The sequence below is a fragment of the Miniopterus natalensis genome, chromosome 12, assembly GCF_054644295.1.
Source record: "Miniopterus natalensis isolate mMinNat1 chromosome 12, mMinNat1.hap1, whole genome shotgun sequence".
Classification (NCBI taxonomy): Eukaryota; Metazoa; Chordata; class Mammalia; order Chiroptera; family Miniopteridae; genus Miniopterus; species Miniopterus natalensis.
In genome coordinates, this window is record NC_142092.1 from 22644797 (window position 1) to 22672095 (window position 27299).

Sequence of the window (27299 nt, forward strand, 5' to 3'; positions counted from 1 at the left end):
AAAAGATGTTTAAGGAAATGGGCATTGCTTTTCTAGACAGTGATTTTGTGTATGACTCTATCCACTATTATATATAAATCTAACTCATTTCTAAATACAGAGAATGTTGGTTAATTCAAGTTCATGACACTTTCATGTTTTCATTAGATAAAATATTTAACTTCAGCTATGTTGTGTTTAATATTGAAATTTCCACCTGCAAAATCCCTGACACAGGTATGTTTTATCCCTGTTTGAAAGGTGGGAGACCTGTGTAATACATTGGCAAACTCTGGGAGTAACCTGGTTAGGTTAGCGTTTTAGATTTTACCAGGAAATGGTAATAGATACCTAAGCCTTTGTAACGTTGGTGAAAAAACCTTAAGAACCAGCAGGATAATATTCTAAATAAATGATAAAACAAGAATTTCAGCAGTAGTATTGTTTTAACTGACAGCCTTCTTTACCATTAAAATAAACTGATTGGCACCACACATGGATTAATGCTTCTGTTATGATAATTTCTGGAATTTTTAAGAATATAAAGTAATGTAAATGAATAGAAGTAAAAAAAAAATAAAATAAATTAAAAAAAAGACCCTTGCATACTAATGTAAAACCTATAAGGAATGCAGTTTAAAAATAAATTCATTTTTACCTTTGGAACTCTGAGGAATTGGGTAAATCTAGTTTTCCAGCAGAATTCAAATCAGTACAATTTAGCATCATCAGAAACATGAAAGTAAAAACTTAGGCAATAGCATACGCCAACTGTGTTATTTATATTGATTCTTTGGTGTATTAACACCACTAGACATACCAGAAACAGGTGCTTGTGGTCTTCACACCAATAGACTTAACTGGACATGCTGCATTTAAGGCCATAAAACATTTTACTGTAAACCTTTTAAACACATAGGCTTAGAGGCTTCATCAGTTTTTGATGTATATGGTAAATGTTTATTCTTACCCATCCAGGAAGTATGGAATTCAGTTGAATTTATAAATATAACCTAAAAGAAAGTGAAGTTTTAAACGACAGAATTTAATTTCCCACCAGAAAAAAAGGTTTCCAGAAAACGTTTCAAAAGAGATACCTACAATTCTCCCTGATGATTTAGAGCTTGGAATTTATCACAGGTGCTCTTTGGTTCAGAATGAGACAAGAGAATAACTAGAATTACCACAGTAAGGGGACCAAGAGAATGAAGAGCTGAGCCAGAAAAACTTGTGTTTTCTTTCTACATACAGAATACTGGGTATGCTGCCCAAGAAGAGAGAGCTAGCAATCCATACGCTCTTGATTGCCCATGTCCCAGCAGTCATATTACATGAAATCCTTTAATCATAAAAATATTAAATTGACATACATTTTAAACTCAGCATTGTGATTCACAAAAAGTTGTCAGGAAATGAAGCTTCAATTCAAATGCTACTTCTGTAGAGCTCTGCGTATATACTCAAGATCTTTTTATATTCATTATTCATGTAGGGAATCTCTATTAAAATGTTTACCTAGTTTCTACCAAAACATTACAAAAGCCCACTGTGAGATTACACAATAGCTATTAATAGTGTATTTATTAAATAATCTGCTTTTATTCTCCCTCATTTTTATTAGATACTTGAAAAATCTTTACCTTGGAAGCCTCATGGTATATCATGGTATACAGTGCAGTTCATTCTTCAAAGAATTTTCAAAATAATTCCACCACTTGATGTATCATTAATTGAATTTTGCTAATGATTAGCAAAAAGCATTTAAGACACAATGAATAGGCAAGCGACAGACTGGGAGAAAATCAGAATACACGTATATGACAGGATATATAAAGCACTCCTACAGCTCAGTAAGATAAACACACTTAAAATGGGCAAGAAACACTGAATAAGAACTATACTTTGTAATAAATACTATATTTTTGAGCATTTAAATACAATCAAGTTTATAAAAATGTAATTTGTTTTTTTCACGGGGGGGGAGGTAACTAGAGCTGATGTTTCAGGTTGATCATGTTCCTACAAGTGCACACTTTTTGTTGGTTATTAATTAAAGGTTCCAGGATCAACATAAGGGTAAGCGAGGAATTCCCCTAGTTTGTTGCCTTCTGAATCATAGTGAAGCATTCGGAAGCAAACATCACAAAAGAAACATGGGTCATCTGGTGCGAAACTGTCATTGTTCGTCACCCATCTGTAGTTAAAAAACACACACACAAAAGTACATAATTACAACCAACTTTCTCATGCTGTAGGTATGACTTGTAATAATATGTAAGTAACATTCCCACTATTGACTTCTCATCCTATCTTATTCATAATTATAATCCTCCATAGGATTTCCTGGACATGTATACAGGCATATCACTATCAGTACTCTACAAGGCAAAAGGGCAGTCACAGAAACCGCGGAACGCTGCTTCCCTGAAAGGCTGCTTACGGTCAGAGAGGAGAAACACCCGTAACTGAAAGCACTGGGCACTTGCCCACGGCATACCTATCCGAGAAACTGCCGATATGAACATAATCCTTTCCTTCTAATAGGCCATCTTGAAAAGCAAATCAGATGCTACAGAGCTGATAAACTTTTGCTTAATTTATCTTTCTAACTGGTAAATTAGTACTGGTTAATTTGGAAATTCCAGCTGTTTTACTTAGAATTCAGGATAGAATGTTACACAGTGTATACAAATGGGAAATATGGACACCATTATTCAACTGAAACTTTGTCTTTTGACAGGAGATGTTACTAGTCTCAGATGAAAATGCTATTTTTCAGTTGATCTAAATTCTGCATCTCATGGAATGTTTTAACATTCCCTGATTTCCACTTTGATCTAGTAACTGTCTTCCTATTTATCACTTGGAAAAGCACATTGTGGAGAACCCAAAACAAGTTGATACTAAATCCTTCCCCTTTCCTCTGAATGGTTTGTTGACTGATCCATAGTTAAAGAAACAATCTACACATGCAGAATCACATAAAGCAGAAATTTTATAAAACCATATTTTGACCTCATTATACATGAGATGCTGTGTTACATTTTCACTGAAGAGAAACTGTAGATGAGACTGATTTTGTAGAGTGCAGAGAGGAGACAGAACACGGTTCCCTGATAACGCCGAGTGCCGTATCAACCAGACTAAAGTCTGACCTGTCCCTGCACTTCCGCTGTACATGATACTGCATCTCCTTACAGTTTAAAAACGTAGTAATCTACTGAACTGTTCTGCAGCACTTCTCTACTACACAAAAAACCCTTTATATTATTTATACCCCAAAGTATAAGCCTTCAGACTCAACATAGAAAAAAACTGAAATACCAAAAGTAAAAAATACTCGACTGTTGAAAGTAAACACTTTTCAAAAAAAAGATACCACTTACCTGGCTGTGTACATTTTACAAACAAAACATTTCCTGGTCCACAGCCAATGCTTCTTGATAAGAAGGGGATAAAGGGTCCTATCCAAACAGTCATCGCGATGCACAAGCCTTTTGTACAGGAGAAAATAAATGAAGCTATTAAATTACAAATGTTTGTGATGTATAATCAAACATACCTGTACCTCAATATTAACGTAAGTGTATTTTTCAATTTTTTGCTCACTTGTACACCAGGTTTCACCAAATTGTGTTCCACAAAACACCTTCTCCAAAGGCATTTTGGATCAAACAATGCTTTCTATGAAACTTCCCAAATCCCTTCATGGTAACATGCACTGTGACTCTCTAAGTATTTTAGCTAGTTATTCTACCTAGAATAACTGATTGTTATAATAGGGCTTTTGATTACTGGCCCCTTTATTAAAATCCAAATCCGACTTCTGGTATAATGTGAACTGGTAGGACTTTAGTTTTAGGTGTGAGAATTAAGAAATTGTGAGTGAAAATTAATCTCCACTATTCTACTCATCAGCTGAATGGGTTTGGGTAAATCCCTTAACCATGCTGGACCCCAGATTCTTCATCTGAAAAATGAAGGGGCTGCTCAAGAAGTATTCTACTGGTTCCTGGTCTCTGACAATTCTAAAATTGATTTTTTTAAGTAAAAAAGGGTAGCAATATATCAACTTCACCATCATAAACTGACGAATAAACTTTTAACTGTTTAACTATGGAATGGCATGGAATGGCATGGAATGTTTAAATCCACCTGTAAGATGAAAATGACTTTTAGTGTAAATTATGTTCCAGTTGCCGAGTTTAAGGAATGACACCATGTGCAGCAATATGCCTACGCTGTAAGAAATGAAAGTAAGAGCAGCCAGAACAGATTACATAAAATTCAAAGTACACATATTCAAGAAATAAACATACATAATTTTGAAAGTCTCATAAATCTATGAGGTTTATGAGCTTTCCTGGCTCTTGCTTCAAAAATTCTTCCCAAGGGGCAAGTGTTATATATTAACTGTTTCTTTTTCTTTTAGCTCAACATGTCTGTACAGAACCACTGTTAACTTTGGTTAAATAGATGCTTAATGTTTAAATTATGACTAATTAATACTACCACCACCTAAGCTACGTAACAGACTACAGGTTCCTTTCACCATGTAACACTTTGTTTTCTAGCTACTAATTCTCCCATATTTGCATGTGCTGAGCTTTCAGTGTTCCTGTCACTAATTCAGTTCCCTCTTTTCTGATAGAAGAGTAAACATATTCTCCATCTGGTGCACCAACAGGAGGCCTAGCAGCTCCAGACACCCTTCCCAAGTCCTCCATCCTGCTCCAGTCTCCGCTCTGCCTGCCAGCTGTCATTCCGGGGTTTCCCTTTCCCATCACACCGAGAGCTCCTTTTCTGTCTTATTCTGCTTTGCATTCCATGTTTTCCTTTTCTAAGGTTAAGTCTGTGTGAAGAACTACCTCAGGTAGCTTCCTGAGCATCAGTGAATGGGAGGTAAGAGTTTTGGAGACTGTTAACTGAGATCCAGAGAAAAGGAAGCGGGGACTTTCTGATGCATCGGTTCCTATGACCGGTGTTAATACATGGGCATGTTGTTGCTCCACAAGAAAACTTAGTCTCTCTGAAGGAATCCAACGGGATAGAGCAGGGCTTATTCCTATACATTGTTTTTCATATATTGCGATGTCCTAAGTAAGGAAAAGAAAAGCCACCAGCTATATAAAATTTATAACTCATCTTAAAACCTCATTTTTAAACTAGTCCTTCCCACTTAAAATCTTTATGAAAGCATTAAGATTTCATATTGGTCAAATATTAGAATTATTCTTCTCTTCCCCCAGTTCCCTTTTATCTCCTACAAATTTTGGCAAAAAGACAAGAAACGGAGAAATATACCTGCAAGTTTGCAAAGTGCCTATATGGTATACAAAGTGGATGACTACTACCTGAATAATAGCTTTCTAGTATACAAATGGAGATACTTTTAAAAGTATTTATAAAATTTTAAACCTTTAATAAACAGTAAAGGATTTCTTATATAGTTCCCCCCCAAAATAATAGAGGATGCAAAGTTGGTCCATGAATGGAAAGCACTTATTTTTGCTGTTTCCAAGCCAAGCTGCACAGATAACTCTTACTAAAAAAAAAAAAACACAACTGCTTTTATACTACGAAATAAAAGGAAAGGGGAACAAATAAAATGTTCCGAGTACTGCCACTTACCTTATGTCAGTAATGACAACAACATGTTCACAGTCTCCCTGGTGACAGTATAAGTACGGAAAACCCAGTTTAATATATAAGTCATTGAAGGTGAAATCTTCCATTTTAGCAGTCTGGAACTTTCCATAGCCTCTATCATGGGACTCTGACCACTCAATGATAGTTCTGAGGTGGGGGAAGGCAAGGATATATATCATTGCTCCACAAAAAACTAAAAATGACAGACAAGACAACAGTTTGCAGCACTTCACAAAACCTGGCTGACCCAATGAACTGGACAGTCACCATCCTGAAATGATGGATGTTGGAATTAGGAATTCTGAATTTCTCTTCATAAGAGCAGCAGTTCTCAAAGTGTGGTTCCTGAGACTGCACAGGGGTTTGTGAAGTCAAAATTATCTTTACAATAATCCTAAAATGTTACTTGCTGCCTTTCCAACTCTTATTCTCTCATAAAGGTATTTCCCTGGAGGCTGCATGACATGGGTTATCACTTCAGACTGAATGGAAAAGGTGTGACAATGTCACTCGTATTTTATTTTGTTCTGAAGAGGTTATTTTTCACAAAAATGTTATTAATGTTAATGTTTAACAGGATTATTTAAATCAGTCAATATTTAAAATATCTCAGTCTGCATTGCTAATGTAGTAAATATTGATAGCTATAACCCACATAAAAGCTCTTTGGAGTCCTCAATTATTTACAGTATAAAGAAGTGCTGAGGCCAACAAGATTGCGAACTGTTAGAATATAAATACAAGTGGTTATAATGAAAGAATTTATATAAACAGTCAGAAAAAATATACATATATACTCTACTTGCCAAGACACTGATGATAAAAGTATGGTCTAATTCACACAATAATTAGATATAGATTTTTCATGTTTTGTACTTAAGCAACCATACATAGCCTGTAAGGCCAACAACTATACACACTAAATAAGGAGGAAAATCGTGAAAGATTTATGGCTATCATCTAATATGAGGAACAGACATTAATAAAGTGTTTAAGGTGGATTTACTATATTTTTTAGATGTATCAAAGGCTCAAACGAGATTTAGTATAATTTCTAAAATAGTAGATAGTACATTTAAAAAACAATTCTGGACAGCAGGCAAAGATCCTGGAATGGCTGACATGCCCTTTTGGTAGGAAAATTTCCTTCTTGGAATAAAAATGTTTATTAACTTACTAGTATCTAGACCAACCTTGAAAATGTTTTAAAAATTGAGAATTTCTTACCCCAAAACAAACTAAAACAACCTAAAAAAATAATTCCTTGGCAAATATCCTTAACAGACTAGAGGATTTGTGGAGACAATACCATTCTGAGAACCAGAAATGGGAACGACTTCGAGAAGATTTTTGGAAACGGTACCTGCTCAAATCTCTGCACTCAGGGTATCTTTTATCATTGTAAAATGTTCCTTCAAAATAAAAGAAGGCTGATTTGTATAGGTCCTATAAGAAAACAAATGGCATTAAGAAAAAGGAATTATAAAATTGCTCTAAGAATTAAAAATTGAAACAGATTCATAGAGACAGGGAACAAACTGACAGATGCCAGAGGCAGGGTGAAATAAGGTGATGGAATTAAGTACAAATTGGTAGTTACAAAATAGTCATAGGCATGTAAAGTACAGCATAGGGAATATAGTCAATAATACTGTAATAACTATGTATGGGGCCAGGTGGGCACTTGAATTACCAGAGGGCACACTTTGCAACCTATATGAATGTCTATCTGCTATGCTATACATCTGAAACTAATACAAAATAGTGTTGAATGCAAAATGCAATAAAAAAATAAAATAGGGCAGGGTGCAGGGTGTGCGAGGAAGAAGGGGTCAATGGGAAAGAGGACTTCCGGAATCAAAAATAAAGAGGTATGACAAATGTAATACATGATAATGAATTTAAAAAAATAAATAAAATAAAAAAGAAAAATACAGCATGACAGGGGAAGAGAACACTACTCTGGATGCTGTAAGGGAAAGACCTCTCTGTCAAGGTGACATCTGAGACCAGGAAGAAATAAAGGAGTGAGCCATCTGAATGCCTGGGTGACGAGCATTCTACGGTGAGGAAACAGAAGACAGAAAGGCTCTGAAGAGGAAGAGCTTACTTAGTACAGTGAGAAACAGCAAGAATGGCAGTGTGGTTTGAAGGCAACAATTGATGGAAAGAGTGTTAGGATATGAAGTGGGAAGGCAGAAAGGGTCAGATAATGGATCACTTGTAGACCACAATAAGAACTTTGTATTTTATTCTAGATGTAAGAGGAATCCTCTGCAGATCTGACACTTTAAAAAGATCATTCTGGCCCGGCCGGGCATGGCTCAGCAGTTGAGCGTCGACCTGGGATCTAGGCGATCAGGGTTCGATTCCCGGTCAGGGCACACGCCCAGGTTGCGGGCTCAATCAATGACTCTCTCATCATTGATGTTTCTATCTCTCTCTTTCCCTCGCCTTCCCTCTCTCTGAAATCAAAAAAGATATATTTTTTAAAAAAATAAAAAGATCATTCTGGCCCGGCCAGGCGTGGCTCAGCAGTTGAGGGTCGACCTGGGATCCAGGTGATCGGGGTTCGATTCCCGATCAGGGCACATGCCTGAGTTGCGGGCTCGATCCCCAGTCAGGGGCGTGCAGGAGGAAGCCGATCAATGACTGACTCATCATTGATGTTTCTATCTCTCTCTCCCTCTCCTTTCCTCTCTCTGAAATCAATAAAGATATATTTAAAAAAAAAAAAAAATCACACTAGCCGGCATAGAGGACAAACAGAAGTGTGGAGGGGTGCAGTGAGACTCAGGAGGGCACTGGAGCAGTGCAGGCAGGAGATGATGGTGCCCACGGAGGCTCAGCCCTAAGGACTTCCTGATGCCTGCAGTGTGGGAAGGAGGCCAGCATGACTCACTCCAAGGTTTTTAGCAGCAAGTAACCAGGTGCAGAATGGGCAGATTCACTGAGATGGGAACACTGAGGAAGGTACAGATTTGAGGAGGAAGAGACAGCTAGAGTTTGCTTTTGAACAAATTAAGTTTGAGATGACAGACATCTGATAGAAACTGTCAAGGAGGCTGCTGGATATGTAAATTCAGAGATGTTGGGATTCGATACGCTCACCTGGGAATCCTGGTATTTAGAGCTATGAATCTGGACGAGTGCCTCGGGAGTACACACAGAGGAGAGGTGGGCACACACAAAGAAGTGTGAGAACTGCTTCACAGGGCTTACCAGCATTTATAAGTCAGAACGGTGAGACGCACACAGCAAAGGAATTAAGTCAGTCAGGGAGGAAGAAAATCAATGGGTGTAATGTCCTAAAAGCCAAGTAAAGAAAGTGTTTCAAGGATAAAGGAATGTTCAACTGTGTCGCGTGCTGATGAGAAGTCAAGTAAGAGGAGAACTGAGTCCCTGGCGGTGGCATCAATGAAGTGATTGCGGTGGAACAGTGGGGAACACCACAGCCAGGGGAAGACACACTGTCAAGAAGAGGGGTTGGGGTGGGAGATATATTACAGCACATCCTTACAACAGTGGGAGAGCTGACAGAATGTAAAAAAAACCCTGATGATGCAGGGATGAGGGGATAATTAAAGAACCAAGTCCTCGATTATGCAATCAGGGGTGGAATCCAGGGGACATAGACTGGCCTTAGATAGAAGCTGGCTTAATCCATCCACTGCCAAAAGGTAGGAAGGCAGGGTGCATAGGCAGATGGGTAAATGTGGGCAAGATGATGGAAAATTCTATTTATTTACTTACTTTAGAGAGAGGGCAGGCAGGGGAAGAAGGGATGGATGGGGGCAGGGGGAGAAACATCAATTTGTTGTTCCACTTATTTACGCATTTACTGGTTGCTTCTTATAAGTGCCTTGACTGGGGATCGAACCTGCAACCTTGATGTTTCAGGGATGACATTCTAACCAATTGAGCTACCCTGCCAGGGCTGGAAAATTCTTTTTTGATAACTTTATTTTCTCAGTGAAATAAACAGCAAGGTTTTCAGCTGAAGGTAAGCCATGAGGGGAAAATGTTCAGTTTTAGAAAGAAGACACCAGCTGCTTTGAAAAGGAGCAGAGTTAATCGATTACAGAAATGCAGTAAAAATGCCAGGCAGCACTGTGGCTAAGCAGAAATGTCCAGCAGGAACTAAAAACAATGGTTTGACAATCAGGAGAGAATGTGGCTATAGACGGAGATTAACAAAGATTGGAGCACACTAAAACCATGAAAACGGGGAAAGATCAGGAGAAGAATTAGAATATGAAAAACTAAGATAAAATCTAAGTTATAACATTTAGGTGGCTGGTGGCATAGAAACCAGCAAAAACAGAGATTGTGATGGCTCTTGTCCATACTCTATCTCCATTCTAGTTGATCCAGATATCTTTTTACTATTCTGCAGGAGGTGCTGCCTCTCTTAAGTGGGCCAGTAAATCTGAGGTCCTCTGCTAGTTGTACCAGGCAACAGAGTTAGTTCAAGCTTGCCCACCATGAAATTCATGAGCATCAAGGCCCTACTCCCTACTGAGCAAGGGATCCCTTCTGAAAACTTCTCGGGTAGCCAGGCTACCATTCTGCTCCTTTCCATAATTATCCAGTGAGTATGCAGCGTTTCTGTCCTGAGAGCATCGCCCTGGGTACCACCAGCAATGACAAGCATCACATGCTATGTCTTTGTTTGGTATTGGTCCTTGAACTGACGGGTCCTTCTACGGGCAGTGAGGTTCTTGTGTAGACTCGAACCCTTTGCTGGGGCAGTTATGACAAACTTATAGAGAGAGAGTGAACAGCAAATTCAAATGCTACAGTGAAATAAGTTGTATCAACAAGGAAAAGAGATCAATTGGTTAAACAGGTAGTTACTGTGACCTCTGAAGGAAGAGCATACAAAGAATGGATGAAAATGAACAGGACAAGTAAAAACAAGTACAGCCTACTCTTTGAAAAGGTCCTGACAATAAAGGGCAGGGAAGACACAGGCTTTGAGGGTACGGCTTAGAACAAAAAGGCATTTACTGGAATATTTACGATCTTGCAAGAGTAAACATTATTTCTTTAGCTTATTACTATTATTTCCTATTGCTTTATGGGGGGGAAAAAATCACCTTACTTTGCTGATGTGCTCGGGAGCTTGGTCAGGAGTATTGCTGAATTCCCCACCAATCTGGAGGTCACTGACACAACAAATTGAATCCCTTAGCTCCGTGAGCTTTTGACTGCCCAGTACCAGCATCGTCTGGTATGGTTTGTGTTCTTTGTGCTAAAAGTCAAAAAGTACATAAATAAGTGTCCACTCAGAGATAAGCAACTAAACTATAAATCCTGTCATAATCAGATCTGAATTAAGTTACTGGTTTTCTTGATTTAAGTTTTCCCCTAACTTGGCGTTGTTTTCTTAAATTCTCTAATTGTCTATTTGGCATTCATTATTTACAGGTCCAAACTAATGGCCAAAGCTGTTTACATCTCCCCTGTGATACAAAGCCTATACTCTGAAACCACCTCCTTTATCTCTCCTATCCAACATCTCGCCTACATCTTGCCTGTCCTAAATCAACTTCCAGGTACAGACAACTAGGGACAACCATGTGCCTCAGAGCCTACTAGAATTATTCAAACCAGCCAACTCTAAACTGTTTACTCTGCCCTGCCTCGCCTTTCTCACAGAAACCCTAACAAAGGCTGTGGCCTATGCTTTCCTCTCCCTCTTTTCTGCAGCCTCATTCACACTGGTGCTTCCCCCTGTGGCCCTACACAGCATGGCATACCCCCGCCTCTCAGGAAGTGTAAGTAATAAAGTCTTCTGTCAATGGCATTAGCCTCTAGTGATGTCACTTGTTCACCTTCATAAATTAAAATCCATGAGTATAACTGAGACACTTGGTGTAATGGTCTGAATGTCTATGTCTGCCCCAAATTTGCATGTTGGAATCCTAACACCCAAAGTCATGGTGTTAGGAAGTGGGGCCTCTGGGCGGTAACTCGGTTATGAGGGTGTTCTCATGAATGGGATTAGTGTTCTTACTCAAGGTGCACGCTCCACGCTCCGAGGGAGCATGCCCATGCCTCCCTCTCCCCCTCCTTGTCCCCAGGCGCGTTACCTCTGCCTCTCTCTCTCCTAAGCTCCAAGGGAGCTTCTACTACCTTTGTAACTTTCTAAATAGACTTTCTCTTATTAAAAAAGAAAGAAAAGAGCCCAGCCGGGCGTGGCTCAGCGGTTGAGCGTTGGCCTAGGATCCAGGCGATCAGGGTTCGATTCCTGGTCAGGGCACATGCCCGGGTTGCGGGCTGCAGCTGATCAATGACTCTCTCATCACTGATGTTTCTATCTCTCTCTCCCTCTCCCTTCCTCTCTCTGAAATCAATAAAGATAATATTTTTAAAAAATTTAAAAATTAAAAAAATTTTAAAAAATTAAAAAGAAAGAAAAGAGAGCCCTCCCTGACTGGTGTGGCTCAGTTGGTTGGGCATCATTCTGTATACCAATAGGATACTGGTCCGATTACAAATCAGTGCACATGCCCGGGTTGTGGGCTCAATCACTGGTTGAGGGAGTACAGGAGGCAGCCAAAAGATGTTTTGCTCTCACACATTGATGTTTCTCTCTCCCCCTCTCCCTTCCTCTCTCTAAAAATCAGTAAAATTCTTTTAAATAAATAAATAAATAAATAAATAAATAAATAAATAAATGAGATCCCATAGAGCTCCCTAGCCCCTTCTGCCATGTGAGAAGCCTTCAGCCCAGAAGAGCCCCAACCTGACCATGGCAGCACTCTGATCTTGGATTTCCAGCCTCCAGAACTGTCAAAAATAAATTTCTGTTGTTTATAAGCCACCCAGTCGGTGACATTTTGTTATAGAAGTGAGTATGGACTAAGATACTTGATAAGAGAACTTTTTAGTTTAAACTAAAGTTTACAATCAAGATGTGACTAAATGACATTAGCATGAAAAGCCTGTGGACTATAATTTCATCTAGCATCACTGTCTTTTAAAATTTCCTGGAAGGCCCGTCCGGGCGTGGCTCAGTGGTTAAGCATCGACCTAGGATCCAGGCAATAGGGGTTCGATTCCTGGTCGAGGAAATCACATGCCCGGGTTTCAGGCTGCAGCTGATCAATGACTCTCTCATCATTGATGTTTCTATCTCTCTCTCTCCCTCTCCTTCCCTCTCTCTGAAATCAATAAAGATATATTAAAAATAAATAAATAAATAAATAAAATTTCCTGGAAGTTACCACCTGAAGTCAAGCCATCTATTCACTACTCTAATGTTATAAGCTCAGAGGCTGTTTTATTGGTTTTGTTTTATTTGACTGGTAATTTGAAATCTTCATCAAACAAAATAATAAGTACTAACTATATTCCAGATGCTTCATCAAAGCTTATTTATTCACAAGTTTATGTATAGTAACATTTCAATTAAGCCTTTTCAAAGTTTATGACATCTATTTGAGGAATCAAGAATACATGAGGTCTGGTATGGGACAGTTCTTTTTATTAGAGGCTCCTAAGGAATTCCTAGATACCCCTGACCTGTTACCTTTCTGCATTTTCATTAAAGTAGACCTGTCTTTAGTTAAACATCTTCCCAAGTATTCAAAACTGGTGAACAAACGTCACTTCACTCCTTCTGAGGGGGGAAAAAACAACCCTTAAGACATCATATCATTAGAATCATTGTGGCTTTCTATATACTTGCAGTTGCTTCCAGTGCAGGAACTACAGTATGCATTCCAACACTAAAACTGTCATCCTATTAATCAAGAGATTATTTGAAACTTGATCTTATTTACAATATTCTGTATTTTTAAATTTTTTTTTAAATATATCTTTATTGATTTCTGAGAGAGGAAAGGAGAGGGGGAGAGAGAGAGAGAGAGAGAAAAACATCAATGATGAGAGAGTCATTGATCAGCCACCTCCTGCACATGCCCCACTGGGGATGGAGCCCACAACCCGGGCATGTGCCCTCACCGGGAATTGAACCCCGATCGCTTGGATCCTAGGTCAACGCTCAACTGCTGAGCCATGCCTGGCCGGGCTACAATATTCCTTATTAAAACAAAGAACCCAAGAACATAAGCAGGGTGCCAGATAAAATAGCATTTGCTTGCATTTACTCTGAACCCTCAGGAATATAACTCTTCAAATAACTAAACCATGTGACAAAAGTCACTCATCTGTGGAATGCAAAAGGATTTACTACTGACCTTATGAAATATAACAGGGTACAGGATATTCACAGACAGGATAAGCTCCCCTTCCTCAATCATGTCCGCTGGATTTCCAGGCTTTTTTCCTATGGCATGTGACTCCTGAAGGAGGAAAACAAATGAATAAGAGACATGAAAACCTGACACTGACTCAGAGAAGGGGCGGTGTGCAACAATGCCTATGAGCAAGAACTCAGTCAAACAGCCCTGACTCCTAATTCTGACTCCTAATTCTACTTCAAGAAAATATTAAAACCTCTTTAAGCTTTAGTTTCATCTTCTGTAAAAAAAACAGAAAATATTTATTTTACAGAACTGTTGCTGGGAATGTGTACATAAAGCACCTAGTAAGATGTCTGACACTAAATGCTTAGCCAATTGATAATAAAACAGGAATAATAGGAATATAAATTAACGTTGATATCATACTGGCATTTACAGTTACCAATCTTTTACATACCTGCTCTCATATTATTATGAGAGCCATTTGACAGATGAAGTTCAAAGGTTTGGATTTACCCAAGGTAAACCAGCAAGACAGGATGCAAATACACACCTGTTTGGCTTTAGAACTCATTTTTTTACAACACTGTCACATCTTTAATACACCACACTCTTTTATATCTGCTTAATAACTATAAAATGGGGGCCACCAGTGTGGACTGGTTAAGTAAAAGACATTTTAAAAATAAGTGGGCCTGGCCGGGCATGGCTCAGCGGGTGAGCGTTGACCTGGGACCCAGGCGATCGGGGTTTGATTCCCGGTCAGGGCACATGCACAGGTTGTGGGCTCGATCAATGACTCTCTCATCATTGATGTTTCTGTCTCTCTCTCTCCCTCTCCTTTCCTCTCTCTGAAATCAATAAAGATATATTTTAAAAAAAAAAAAGTTAGAATAAAAATAAGTGGGAGTGATGTCACACACAAGATGGTGAAGTAGGAAGCTCGGAGAATCAGTCCCTCCACCAAATCAACCAATAAGATGGGAAGGGAGATTGGAATAAACTATTTTTGAACTTTGGACCTGATCAGAATTCACATCAACCAGGGGGCTGCTTAATGAAGGGACGCACTGCTGATTTTTCATGGATGAGCAGAGGGTACAAACCACCCACCACTCCTCCATTCTTCAGTCCTGCTGCAGACGTGGGAACAGCAGCCCACCGTCCCAGAAATGATGGCCGATGCCAGGACAGGCAGGGGGGACCCTGTTCTCCGAAAATTGGGGGTTGTGTCTTTTGGTTGGTCTAGTGATGCCCTGAAGGCCTGGTGCCGACACCTGCCTTGGTTTTGGCCCTCTTGCCAGCTGTGGCTTCCCCCAACAGCAGCTACTGGAAACGTTAAAGGGACAGGGCCTGTTCTCATTTGTGGAGGAAGACATTAAAAGAAATCTTATGACCCTGGCTGACTACAGAGATGATGAAAGAGAAACATCAGTGATAATACACAACACAGAAAACACACATTGGAAAAATAGTTTGGAAAAGTCACAAATAGACAGCTACAGCCCTCAACAAGTAATAAATATACTCAAAATGTTCAGTTATCAACAACAAAACTTATAAAACACACACAAAAAACATGAAAATATAGCCCATTTACGAGAAAAAAAGAATTTGACAGAAACCACCCTTAAGGGAGCCCAGATGTTGAAATTACTAGTCAGTGATCTTAAATCAACTTTTTTTTTTAAATCCTTACCTGAGGATATATTTTTTTCCATTGCTTTTCAGAGAGAGTGGAAGGGAGAGAAAAAGCAAAAGAGAGAGAAACATCGATGTGAGAGCGACACATCGAATGGTTGCCTCCCTCACACACCCCGACCAGAGCCGGAGATCGAACCTGCAACTGAGGTATGTGCACTTGGCCAGAAATGAAACCAGGACCCTTCAGTCCACAGGCTGACACTCTAACCACTGAGCCAAACTGGCTAGGACTTAAATCAACTCTCTTAAATGTACTCAGTGACCTAAAGAAAACTACATACAGAGAACTAAAGGAAATGAGGTTCCTTAATAAGATTAACAGTCAATTTCTCACCAGAAACCATGTAGATAAGAAGGCAGTGGGACTACATATTAAAAGCCACGAAGAAAACCCTGTCAGCCAAGAATTCTATACCTGGAAAAACTATCCTTCAGTAATGAGGGAGAAATTAAGACATTTTTCAGATAAAACTATACAGGCAAATATGAAAGCCAGTATTACTGTACTTTTGATTTATAACTTTTTTTCCAAAAGTGAATGCACAAAACAATATTTATAAATTTATGTTAACAGACATACAATATGTAAAGATGTAATCTGTGACAATAATAATATAAAGGGAGAGGAATGGAGATGTAGAGAAGCAGTGTATTGATGCTTCTGGATATTACTAAAACAAAGTTGGTATTATCAAAACGAGGTTGTTATAATAAGCAAATTCATAGAGAAAGAAATTAGAACAGAGGTTACCAGGGGCTAGGGAACAGGGGCTAGGGGAAGGGAAAATGGGGAGTTACTGTTTAACAGATATAGAATTTCTGTTTGGGATGATGAAAGGTTCTGGTGATGGTTACAAAGCACTATGAATATATATGCCACTTAAATGAACATTTAAAAGTAGTTAAAACAGTAAACTTTGTCATATAAATTTTAACAATAAAAAAATAAGTGGGAGAGACAATAAATGCCCCTATACACCACTTAGTGCCCAACACCATATGTGGCACATAGTAGGTTTTCAAGAATATGTAATGAATAAACCCATGATCTCTATTAACACTTGATTTCTTAATACCCACCATCCTAAATTTTTCTGAGGGTTTTATATAAGAGATGATGGATTAGGGGAAAAAGTGGGTAAACCAAGATCAGGAACAGAATAAAAATACCAGGAATAGGGTGGTGAATAGGCATGAATTTAGCCTAACACAGAGAGCAAGACCAAACAAAAAGAAAAAATACAGACATTTGAGAGTAAAATGTCATCACTTGAATTCTGAGGGTCTTTTTCTTCTATTTCCCAGTCCCAATAAAGTTTCACTAGTTTGCTTTCAACTGAGTATATCCAGTATAAAGCCACCATACCGTCATCACACACACTCACCCAGTGACAGCTTATCGTTTCATGGGAAAAAGTGAAAAAGATGAGACTCTTACCATCTCATAAGCAAATGTTTCTTGTCTGCACACCCGATCTATCGTTATTGTTTCTTCCCGATGTTCCAAAAGCCTCTTTCTAACCCTGTTATAGATACAAGAACAATCCAACTTCAGCAGTCTTCATTGAGGCTTCAAACACATCTTTTTTTTTTTTAAACTAATTTTAGATTCAAGAAAAGCTGTAAAAATAGTACAAAAAATTCCCTTATATCTTTCACTGGGCTTCCCCTATGTTAACATCTTACAGGATCACAGAATAATTATCAACACCAGGAAATTAACATTAATACGGTATTGTTAACTACAGACCTTTCTGGAACTTCACAAATATTTAAATTCAATGCCTTTTTCTGCCCCAGTGTCCCTGAACAGGACACCACACTGCATTTCTTGCTTCTGCTTTTTCCTCTGGTCTTTTACAATTCTGCAGTCCTCCTTTGTCTTTTACCATCTTGACGCTTCTGAGGAGCTTTAATCAGTTCTTTTGTAGAGTGTCCTACAATTCAGATTTGAGTACTGTTCCCTCATGACTGGAGGAAGCCTATATACATTTCTAGCAAGAATACCACAAGAATGACGATGTCCTTCACTGTATGACCACGAGGTTCATGATGTTAACAACAGTAGTACAGGGTGGGGCAAAAGTAGGTTTACAGTTCTTCATATGGAAAGTAATACAATAATTAATAAATAATAACAGAAGAATATAATTACTCTGTTTTACGTACTCACAACTGTAAACTTACTTTTGTCCCACCCTGTATGTCTAATTACTGGAGATGTTTACCTTGTCTGCCAGGTTGCTACACTTGAAAGATACTTTTCCTTTGTACTTGATAAGTATTTGGGGGAGATACTTTATGCATCTTGTTTCTCCTCAAACTTTCATGTAGAAATTTTAGCATTCACAGTAGATTTTGCCTGCAACATTTTTTACTGTAGTTTATGTCTAATGGTGATTCTCTATTTCCCGCATTCTACATTTATTCATTGATATTATGAAGACCTGTCTCTCTCCTCCCATTTATTTATTTGATCATTTATATTACTATAAACTCACAGATATTTATTTTATTCTATAGGTTAAAATCTAACACTATCATTATTTTGTTGCTCAAACTGTTCTAGCTTTGACCATTAGGAGCTTCTTCAAGTTGACTCCTGTTCTTTCAACAAGCCATCTTTTTTTTTCTTCTTTTTTGTAGTATGTCCCTACTTTCTGGTACCATAAGAGGCTCAAGGCTCATTCTCTATTTCCTTGTCTCAGCGCTGGAATCAACTGCTTCTCCTAGGAGCCCTAATTCCTTTATTAGAGAGAGATGTTTAGAGAGCAGTATCTGGGCGCTAGGCACTCATTGTTACTGAAGTCACTGCTTCTAGGCTTCCCAGCAGAGAGGTGGGAAATATATATGTATACTAACCCATGCACGTAAAATTTATTTGTATTTCTGTATTTTTCTGTTACATATTCAAAACCATGAGTTAATACTGACACTTTCAATCCCAAACTAAAATCACACTTAAGCCTTCATCCTTTCCTTGTTTATGGCTTTTCTCCACAAGTGAGAAACGCAACTCCCATAATTTAATCCATTAACTTAATTCTAGAAAATACATACTTTCAAAATTGCTAACCTACACCCCTGTGAGAAACACTAACTCATGAACAGTTCTTTTTGGCTTTAGCCTTACAAAATTCAATCAAGATGCGTACAGAGCTCAGGTTAGTTCTTTTTCCCCCATTCTCCTCAGTGTAATTATGTAACTCATTTGTGACACAGGCTCACTTGTTGGTTTTATATTCTATTTTCGGTTGTCCAACCCACATCCTGGTTGGTTTTGTCTGATTACTTTTGGGGTATGTGAAAGGCATGTGAAACATCACTGTGGTTCTAAGAGTCAGAGTTATAAAAAATATAGTAAGAGAAGCGTCATTCCCTCTCTGTCCCTACTAACCTGTTCCCATTCCCTCCTTACTTTCTACTCCTGTAGGCAACCAATCTCTATAGTTTGGTTTATCTTTTCCATTTCTTTCTTTCTTTTTTAACTGATCTGAGAGAGAGGAAGGGAAAGGGGGAGGGGGAGGGGGGAGGGGGGAGGGAGGAAGAGAGAAAGAGGGAGGGGGAGGGAGAGGGGGATGGAGAGAAAGAAACATCAATGTGAATGAAACATCCATCGGCTGCTTCCCGCATGTGCCCTGATCAGGGATTAAACCTGCGACCTTACAGCACAGGGGACGACACTCCAACTGAGCCACACCGGCCAGGGGTATCCTTTCCATTTCTTCTGTTCAAATAAGCTGATACCTACATATTTTCTTATATTCCTTTCTGCATCAGTCTGAGTTCAATTAGGAGAAAAAAAACTAAACAGTAATTTGAACAAAGTTTAATCTAAAGAATTGTTAACTTTAATGGAGGATTGGAGTAATGGGGGTCTGGCAAGTAAGAAGTAAAGGACTCTAGAGAACATAGAAACAGCAGATATACGGAGTACCCTCTCCCTTAGTCTTTCTGAGAAAGAGTGCTCAAGAAGTCTCCCCTTTCTCCTCCAAGACTGAGATCCAGACCTTGTTGGAAAGGGCACAGCTGTACTCACTGAATGGCAGAAAAGTTGCTAAGGTGCACCATCACTGGGCTCTGCTGGAAATCTACCTTCAAGAGTGCCAGAGAAGGCTGTTGAGGGGAGGTGTTAAGGGGAATGGCAGGGAAAGCTGCTGGTGGTGGGTGCTATAACTGGTAGGCACTTCAAGAGCTGGGCGCTGGGGAAGCTGTGTGCACTGCTGGATCCTGCTGAGCCAGCACAACTCTTCCTGCAAAGTCTCTCCTGTGCCCTTTAATGACAAAGCTTAACACTGTGCCGGTTGGCAAAGAAAAAACTTTAAAGGGCCAAGACCCATTTTTAGAGAGCAGACAAAAAGGTAAATTTGTAGATGAGAGCCATTAAATTGACACCTGGCAAATACTCTTTTGTACGTGGAAGGGTAGCATATGCTTTTGGCCTCTGCTTTTTTCATCTAACAGTATTTCCTAGAAATCACTCCACAGGATCACCCATTCTCATCCTTTAGTGTAGCTGCCCAGTAATCCCCCACTGTGTGGATGTCCCACAGTCTGTTCAACACTCTCCTATGTATGTATATTTACAACATTTCAAGTAATAATTTTGCTATTATAAACGACACTGGAATTAATAACCTCATATGTAATGTATTTTCATAATGTCGGAGGTATATCTTCAGTAGAGATTGCTACAAGTGACACTATTGGGTCAAAAGGTATGTGCCCGTGTAATTTTGTTAGACATTACCAAATTTTACACATTTCTTGTTAAATTTATTCCTAAGTATTTAACCTTCCTTTTGACTATTGTAAATGGGATTTTCCCTACCATTATGTCCTAATTGCTGTTTGTATATATGAAGGCTATTGTTTTTCATGTACCAATTTTGTATCCTGCTATTACACTAAATTATTTTTTTAAATTTAATTTTTAAAAAAAATTTATTGATTTTAGAGGGATGGGGGTAGGGGAGAAAGAGAAACAAACAAAAACATTGATTTGTTGTTCCAATTATTTATGCATTCACAGGTTGCTTCTTATATGTGCCCTAACTGGAGACGGAACCCTCAACCTTGGCGTATTAAGAGGGCGGTCTAACCAACTAAGCTACCTGGCCAGGGCAACACTAAACTGGTTTTTCATGTTTCACATCTGTTTTAGCATTGATTCCTTCAGGATTTTCCAGATATACTATTTTATCATTTGCAAAGAGAGCTAATTTTTTTCATCTATTCTTATGCCTCTAATTGAGTTCTCTTGCCAAACTGCAGAGTTAATACCTATAGCAAAATGTTGCAAAGTAGTAGAGATAACAGGCATGCCTGCCCTGTTCCCGATCTGAGTAGAAATGCCTGTCCACTTCTCTACTAAACAAGACACTAACTTTACAACTAAAGGATATATATTTTACCATGTCAGAGCAGTAACCCTATAATTTCCATTTCCTTGAGTTTTTATCTTGAATGGGTAACTGAATTTTGTTAAAGGCTTTTTTAGCATCTCTGGGAATAATCAAATGACTTTTACCTTTAGATTCATTGATACAGTATGGTATTAGAAGATGTCCTAAGACTGAACTAACCTTGCATTCCTGTAATAAATCCCACTTGGTCCTGGTGTACTGTTTTCTTAACATGGTGCTGGATTCTTTGCTAATATTTTCTGAGTGTTGAATGATACTGGTCTCAAGTTTTCTTTCTCTGTAATATCTTTATCTAGTTTAAGTATCAGTGTTACATTTGCTTCATAAAAAGAATTAAGACTTTTTTCCTCTGTTTCAAGGTCCTGGAGCATTGGGACTATCTGGTCTTTGAATGTTTGGTTGAATTCTCCTGTGAAACTATCTGGACCTGGAATTTTTGTGGAATATTTCCTTAAATAATGTTCTCTGTTTTTCTATGAAAATTGGTCTACTTATGTTTCTAACTCTAATATGGTTAATTTCAATAATCTGTATTTCCCTAAGAAATGATCTATTTCATCTAGGTTTTCGAATTTATTTCCGTAGAGCAGGGACCAGTAAACCTTTCCTTAAAAGGCCAAAAAGTAAATACTTTAGGTTGTGAGCCATCTGGTCTGTTTCACAGCTACCCAACTTGCCACTGTAGCACAAAAGCAGCCAAAAAACAGGTGGGCAGTCAGTGGGCTGCCAACCTCTGCAAAGAAGTCTCTTATAATTTAAAAAATTTGTTTCAATATGTTTGTGCTTTCTTCCATTTTTTTCTTAATCAAGTTATCTAATGGTTTATCTATTGTTAATTATTTTTAAAAGCAAAGATTTCGATTAGACTCATCCTTTTTCTATTTTTCTCATTAATTCCTGCTTTTACCACTATTCCTTCCTTCCTTATAGTTTCTTTTGGTTTACTTTGCTGTTCTTTTTTTAGTTTTCTGAGCTAGAAATTTAATTCATTTATTTTATTCTTTCCCTTTTAATAGATTGTTTAGGGTGGTAAATTTTCCTTTAATCCCTGCTTTAAATGTATTCCTTATATCGTGATATGTGGTGTTTTCAATGTCATTATTTCTTAAAAATTCTGTCATTTCAATGTGTTCTTCCCTTTCTGACCACATGTTATTTAATAAGTCTTAAAGTTTCCGGATGGAACGGCCTGATTTTTTTGTTTTTGTTAGTAAATTCTAATTTTATTACATCTGCAATCAGAGAGTGTTATTTTCAGTATTTCGTCTTTTTTTTTCTTTTGTCAAATATATCTTTACTGATATTTTTCTCCTTTACATGCATAAAATTATTCCAGTAGCTCCTTTGTTAGACAAGGAAAAAAAGTAAGTGCCAGAAATTTATTTATTTTATACCATATTAAATGGGTCGTGTACTTAGGGGTTTTTTTATGTTTACGTTTTTAAGTTATTAGTGGGGAGAAGGAAGGTTTAGAGAAAAAGAAAGCGTAGAGATATAAATTTTGGCTTTTGGCTCAAGTGTAATTTATTTGCAGCTCTATTAAAATTAATATTAGTTATATTTTAAATATAATAGTTTCAAAGTACTACATCAAAATAATCTCAGCTGAGGAATGCTGTACTCACTCCTTTTACATTAGATTATATATATAATTCTACCCACATTTCCTATGGAAAATAACCAAGAAGATCCAGTTAATCTAGTAAGAAAAAACAGCCAGGGAAGCAATTCGTAAAGTGATCTGAAAATTACTATTTAACATGGCTTAATAAAATCATTATAAGCCAATCAGTATGTTATTAACTATAACAAAGAATAGTATGCTTTGTTTATCATTATCATCAGCCAATCTCTAAAATCCACTTTCCCAGGTTTATGAAAATTTCATTTATTCCACTTATTCCACAAATATCTACTGAATCTCCAATTATGCACCAAAGTTCTAGGAACTGGGGATATAGCAGTGTGTGTGGCAGATATAACTTAAGGAACTTTTAAGTCTAACTAGAAACACAGAAAATTAAACATGTATATTGTAAATGTGATGAGAATCTTGATTAGAGAAATATGAGGGTCACATAAGCATAAAAGGGGTTATGAATGAAGTCCTTACCCCCTCAACTAAGACTTGAAGGATAAGTAGAAGCCAGCAAGACCAGGGGGACAAGGAATAGTAAGTGCTGTAGGCAAAGGCCTGGAGTGAGAGCACATTCCAGGAACTGAGAAAGAACTGCAGTGTGGCTGGAACACTGCCAAGGTGGCTGAAGAGATCAGCAAGATCCATTCTATAGAGGCCCTTGTAAGCCACTTAAGAACTCAGGACTTCTGCCTAAGAGCCACTGAAAGGTTTCTGGGGAAAGTGACACAATCAGATGTGCAGTTTAGAAAAACCCAACACATCAATCAACAATAAAGAGCACCAATTGGAGCAAAGCAGTATAACAGGCTTAATGGCAAAACACAGATGAAAGAGTCTGACATCAGAAATGTTAGAAGAGTTCTAGACATTCCTGAAGGGAGAGAGATGGGTTTTAGTAATGTGGAAAGAAATCTTAGAGCCTCAAAGATGGAGTAATTTTCAGATGCGAGAGGGGCCATGAGCATCCTGAGCCATTTGAAAGAGAAAGTGGTTGAAAATGAATCTAGAAAAGCAAATTTGAGCTATATGTGGAAGACTTCAAATGTCAAAATAAGGGGTCTGAAATAAATCCAAAGAGGATAGAGCCACTGACAATGCCTTAGCAAATGAGCATGTTCAGATGATAGCATGATGAATACATCAGGAGAAAACATGGGACCCAGAAAGACAGGAGCCCTGCATAGTGCTCCAAATGTTGCTAATGTAAATATTAGCAGTAGGGAAGGGAAACTGATTTGGCAGCTATGACAATAAAAAAAAAAAACAAGGCAGAGTTAAAAATGTACGCCTGAGTTTTTGGACTTTTATTATGTTTGTCTTTTAATACCATTTTTCTAGTAATTCATTTTTAACCTATTTTTAAAAAGTATTAATCTGTCAAAAATTAAAAACAAAACAAAACTGGTCCTTTACCGGATAGTTTGAGAGGCACTACCAGAGTACTTAGCTTGCACCTGAAATCTAAGTAGATTACTGTACCTTTGTAAACACACATTTAAAAATAAACACAAATCTGAATATGGACTAAGTATTAGAAGATATGTATTTACTGTTCATTTTCTTAGTTGTTATAAGATTATGTAGGAGAACGATACTTTTAGGAGCTCTATGTACGCTGTCTGCAACTTACTGAAAGGGTTCAGAAATGGAAAAAGACACACAGCAGGTATCTCAAAAACATACATTTGAAGCAAATATGACTAAATGTTAACGATGGTTGAAGCTAGGGGGTGGGATGACAACAATCAACTTTCGAATAACATGATGTTGAAAAATATTTAAATTAATAGCACATAATAAAGGCAAGGTCCTCCATACCCCAAAGTCACTAGGTCGGTGTCCTCTGGGATGACTTCTGGGTCCTCATCTTCCTCCCGGCACTTCAGTTTATCAAGGCTAAAACAAAACAAAGGAAAAGCAATCATGCATCTCGTCCCTGGTGAGTCGGGGTGGTGTCCTAAATACATCACCAAATAATTAAGAAGTGAGATAAAAATCCAGCAGGCGGCTCAGAGGAGGCCAGAATTCTAGGCAATGATATCTGTGTAAATATTCCATAAATAAAAGCACACACTGCCGATTGAAGGCGGCCAATACTGTGTTAAATGGAGGAAGGAAAATATTTTTTTTAAGTTATTTTTGTATTTTCACCCCAAATAAGGCATTTGGAGAGAAAATGTCAGTGATAGCATAACCCGGGTGGCCCCCAAAGAGACCCCAGCTGGTCAAGGTTTTAACACTCTGGCCAAGTCTTCCAGCCTTACGGTACCCAGGTTCTCCCACTGTCAGAGCATCTGTCAACGGCAGGTACACCGTCGCTGTTCCTCCGATTGCTTTTCTGCATTCACAAGCACTTGAACGAGCAGCGAATAGAAAAATTAATCTTTTACGCAGCTCCCTAGTCCCTCCACTCCAGCTCGCACAAAGTACGCCCTCGGGTCCCGGGGGCTGGCCGGGTGTTGCGGGGAAGCTCCAGCAGGCTGAACGCTTTGCAAGGGCGGCCCTTCGGCCCCCGGGAGGGAACCCAGTTCCTCCCAAGGGAGGGTCCCGGGGAGCGCGGGAGCGAGGCTGCCCCCGGACCGGCCCCGCACTCACCCGCAAACGGCTCTCAGCTCGGTCGCCGCCTCCAGGCTGCAGCCCAGATCGCGGGCCACGGCGGCATCCTCCCAGCCCGAGGCGGCGACCCCTCCTTGCCCAGGCGGCGCGGACGCCGCCGACTCCTTCAGCGACAAATCCCCTTGCCCGCGCAGCCGGCCACGCCACAGCTCCCCGAAGGCGCCCACGTGGAAAGCACGCGTGTTTAGCTCCGGAAGCTCGTACTCTGGAAAGTTGCAGCCGCCCCTGCCGGAGGCCGGGTCCTGCCCGCCGCCGAGCCCGCTGCACGTTGGGGAACCCAGCTCGCTTTCAGCCATGTTCGCCCCGCTCCCTTCCCAGCGAAAGCCGGAGGCCCAAGGCCTCGCAGAGCGCGATGGGACTTGTAGTTGCACGTGGCCCCGGCCTGCGAGCAGCGGGGCCGCGCAGCCCGGGCTTCAGACACTACATTTCCCCGCAGGCCCCGGGGCAGCGGCGCCGCGAGCCCCCGCGTGCGGGGCAGAGCGCATTGTTCTCCGCCGGGGCGGGAGCTATTGTGGCTCTCTGTCCCCCGCAGCCTGTCAGCTTTGGTTCCCGGCCCTCACAGGGACGTAGCATCACTCCCTGCTGGGTGGGGCGGCCTCCACAAGCCCTTGGGTAAGGCTCTTTAAAAAAATTTTTTTTAATTATTGATTTCAGGGAGAAGAAGGGAGAGGGAGAGAGAGACAGAAACATCAATGATGAGAGTCATTGGTCGGCTGCCTCCTGCACGCCCCCTGCTGGGGATCGAGCCCGCAACCCCCGCACGTGCCCTGACCCGGATGGAACCGGGATCTCCTGCATCTTGGGTCCATGCGCAACTGCTGCGCCCCGGCAGGCTGGGCAGGGCCTGGCTCTTTACCTTTTTCTTCCACCCCCGTGCGAGACTTTTCCTTCTCTCCAGAGTGGGGCTGCGGGCGCTGCTGCTTTACTGCTCGGGAGCCTGAGAGACGTGGGGCTGGGGGCAGAGGTCGGCCCTCCAGATCAGGTTCCTCCAGAACCTCTGCAAAGGCCCCGTGGTCGCGTGTGTATATGGGCATGCAGTGTTGCACACACAAACAATAGAGTTTATTGAGCGTCTGTGTATCGTGCACTACGCATCACAATGTTCCCGGGACCCCTATGCTGCTCTTGATCACGGAGATACCTCCTAGGATATAGAGGCAGGACTGGAACTTAATCTGTCTCGCTTCACAATGAGTTTATGCCACCTCTCAGAGACCTCAAAGGAAGGAGCAGGTCACACAGAGCAAGCCCCAGAGACCTCAAAGGAAGGAGCAAGACACACAGAGCAAGCCCCGATTGTTTAGTTATTGGGGTATAATTACATATTATGTACGTCACTCATTTAAACTGTTCGTTCCATGGTTTTTAGTATATTTACAGAATTGTGCAACAATCACAATCGATTTGGGAATAGGTGCACCACTCCCAAAAGAAACCCTGTACCTTTTAGCTATCACTGTCAATCCTCCCAACTCCTCCTGCCCTAGCCAACCACTAATCTTTCTGTCTCTTTAGATTTATGTATTCTGGGTATTATATATAAATGGAATCCTATGTGTGGATTTTGTGACTAACTTCTTTCACTTAGCATAATATTTTCAGTGTTTATCCATATTGCGGCATGTATTAGTACTTCATTTTTTTATGCCTGAATAAAATTGTGTGACATAGGTACTGTATTTTGTCTTTCCATTCATCAAAAGGTTGTTTCCACCTTTTAGCTATTATGAATAATACTGCTGTGAATGTTTGTGTACAATTTTTGTGCAGAGCTATATTTTCACTTCTCTTTGATATGTCTATATCTGTATCTGTATCTATATATCTAGGAGTGAAATTTCTGGGTTACATGGTAACTCTATGTTAAATAATTTGAATAACAACTACCAGACTGTTTTCTACAGTAGCTGTGCCTCATTTTACAGTCCTACCAACATTATATAAGGATTCTGATTTCTCCACATCCTTGCCAACACTTGTCTGACATTTTCATTATAGCCATCCTAGTGGTTTTGAAATGGTATCTTGTGGGTTTGACTTGCATTTCCATGATGATTAATGACTTGAGCATCT

The 27299-nt window shown here is 39.5% G+C and overlaps 1 protein-coding gene across 2 annotated transcripts; it reads right to left on the reverse strand.

Moving 5' to 3' along the window:
• Nucleotides 1-1875: 1875 nt before the first annotated feature.
• On the reverse strand, nucleotides 1876-25522 carry SNAPC3 (small nuclear RNA activating complex polypeptide 3). 2 transcript variants are annotated; one of them, XM_016214412.2, is made up of 9 exons: nucleotides 25206-25522; nucleotides 24429-24506; nucleotides 16984-17068; nucleotides 13836-13940; nucleotides 10733-10882; nucleotides 6992-7074; nucleotides 5611-5775; nucleotides 3366-3473; nucleotides 1876-2173 (listed from the first exon to the last, which is right to left on the reverse strand). In XM_016214412.2, exons 1-9 carry the CDS (start codon nucleotides 25520-25522, stop codon nucleotides 2026-2028), a joined length of 1239 nt encoding a protein of 412 aa, XP_016069898.1. In that variant the 3' UTR covers nucleotides 1876-2025. The 2 variants fall into 2 exon arrangements, 1 of the variants encoding a protein (XP_016069898.1); XR_015715398.1 differs by lacking the exon at nucleotides 1876-2173 and adding an exon at nucleotides 4906-5075 and having other exon boundaries at nucleotides 3400-3473.
• Nucleotides 25523-27299: the final 1777 nt, after the last annotated feature.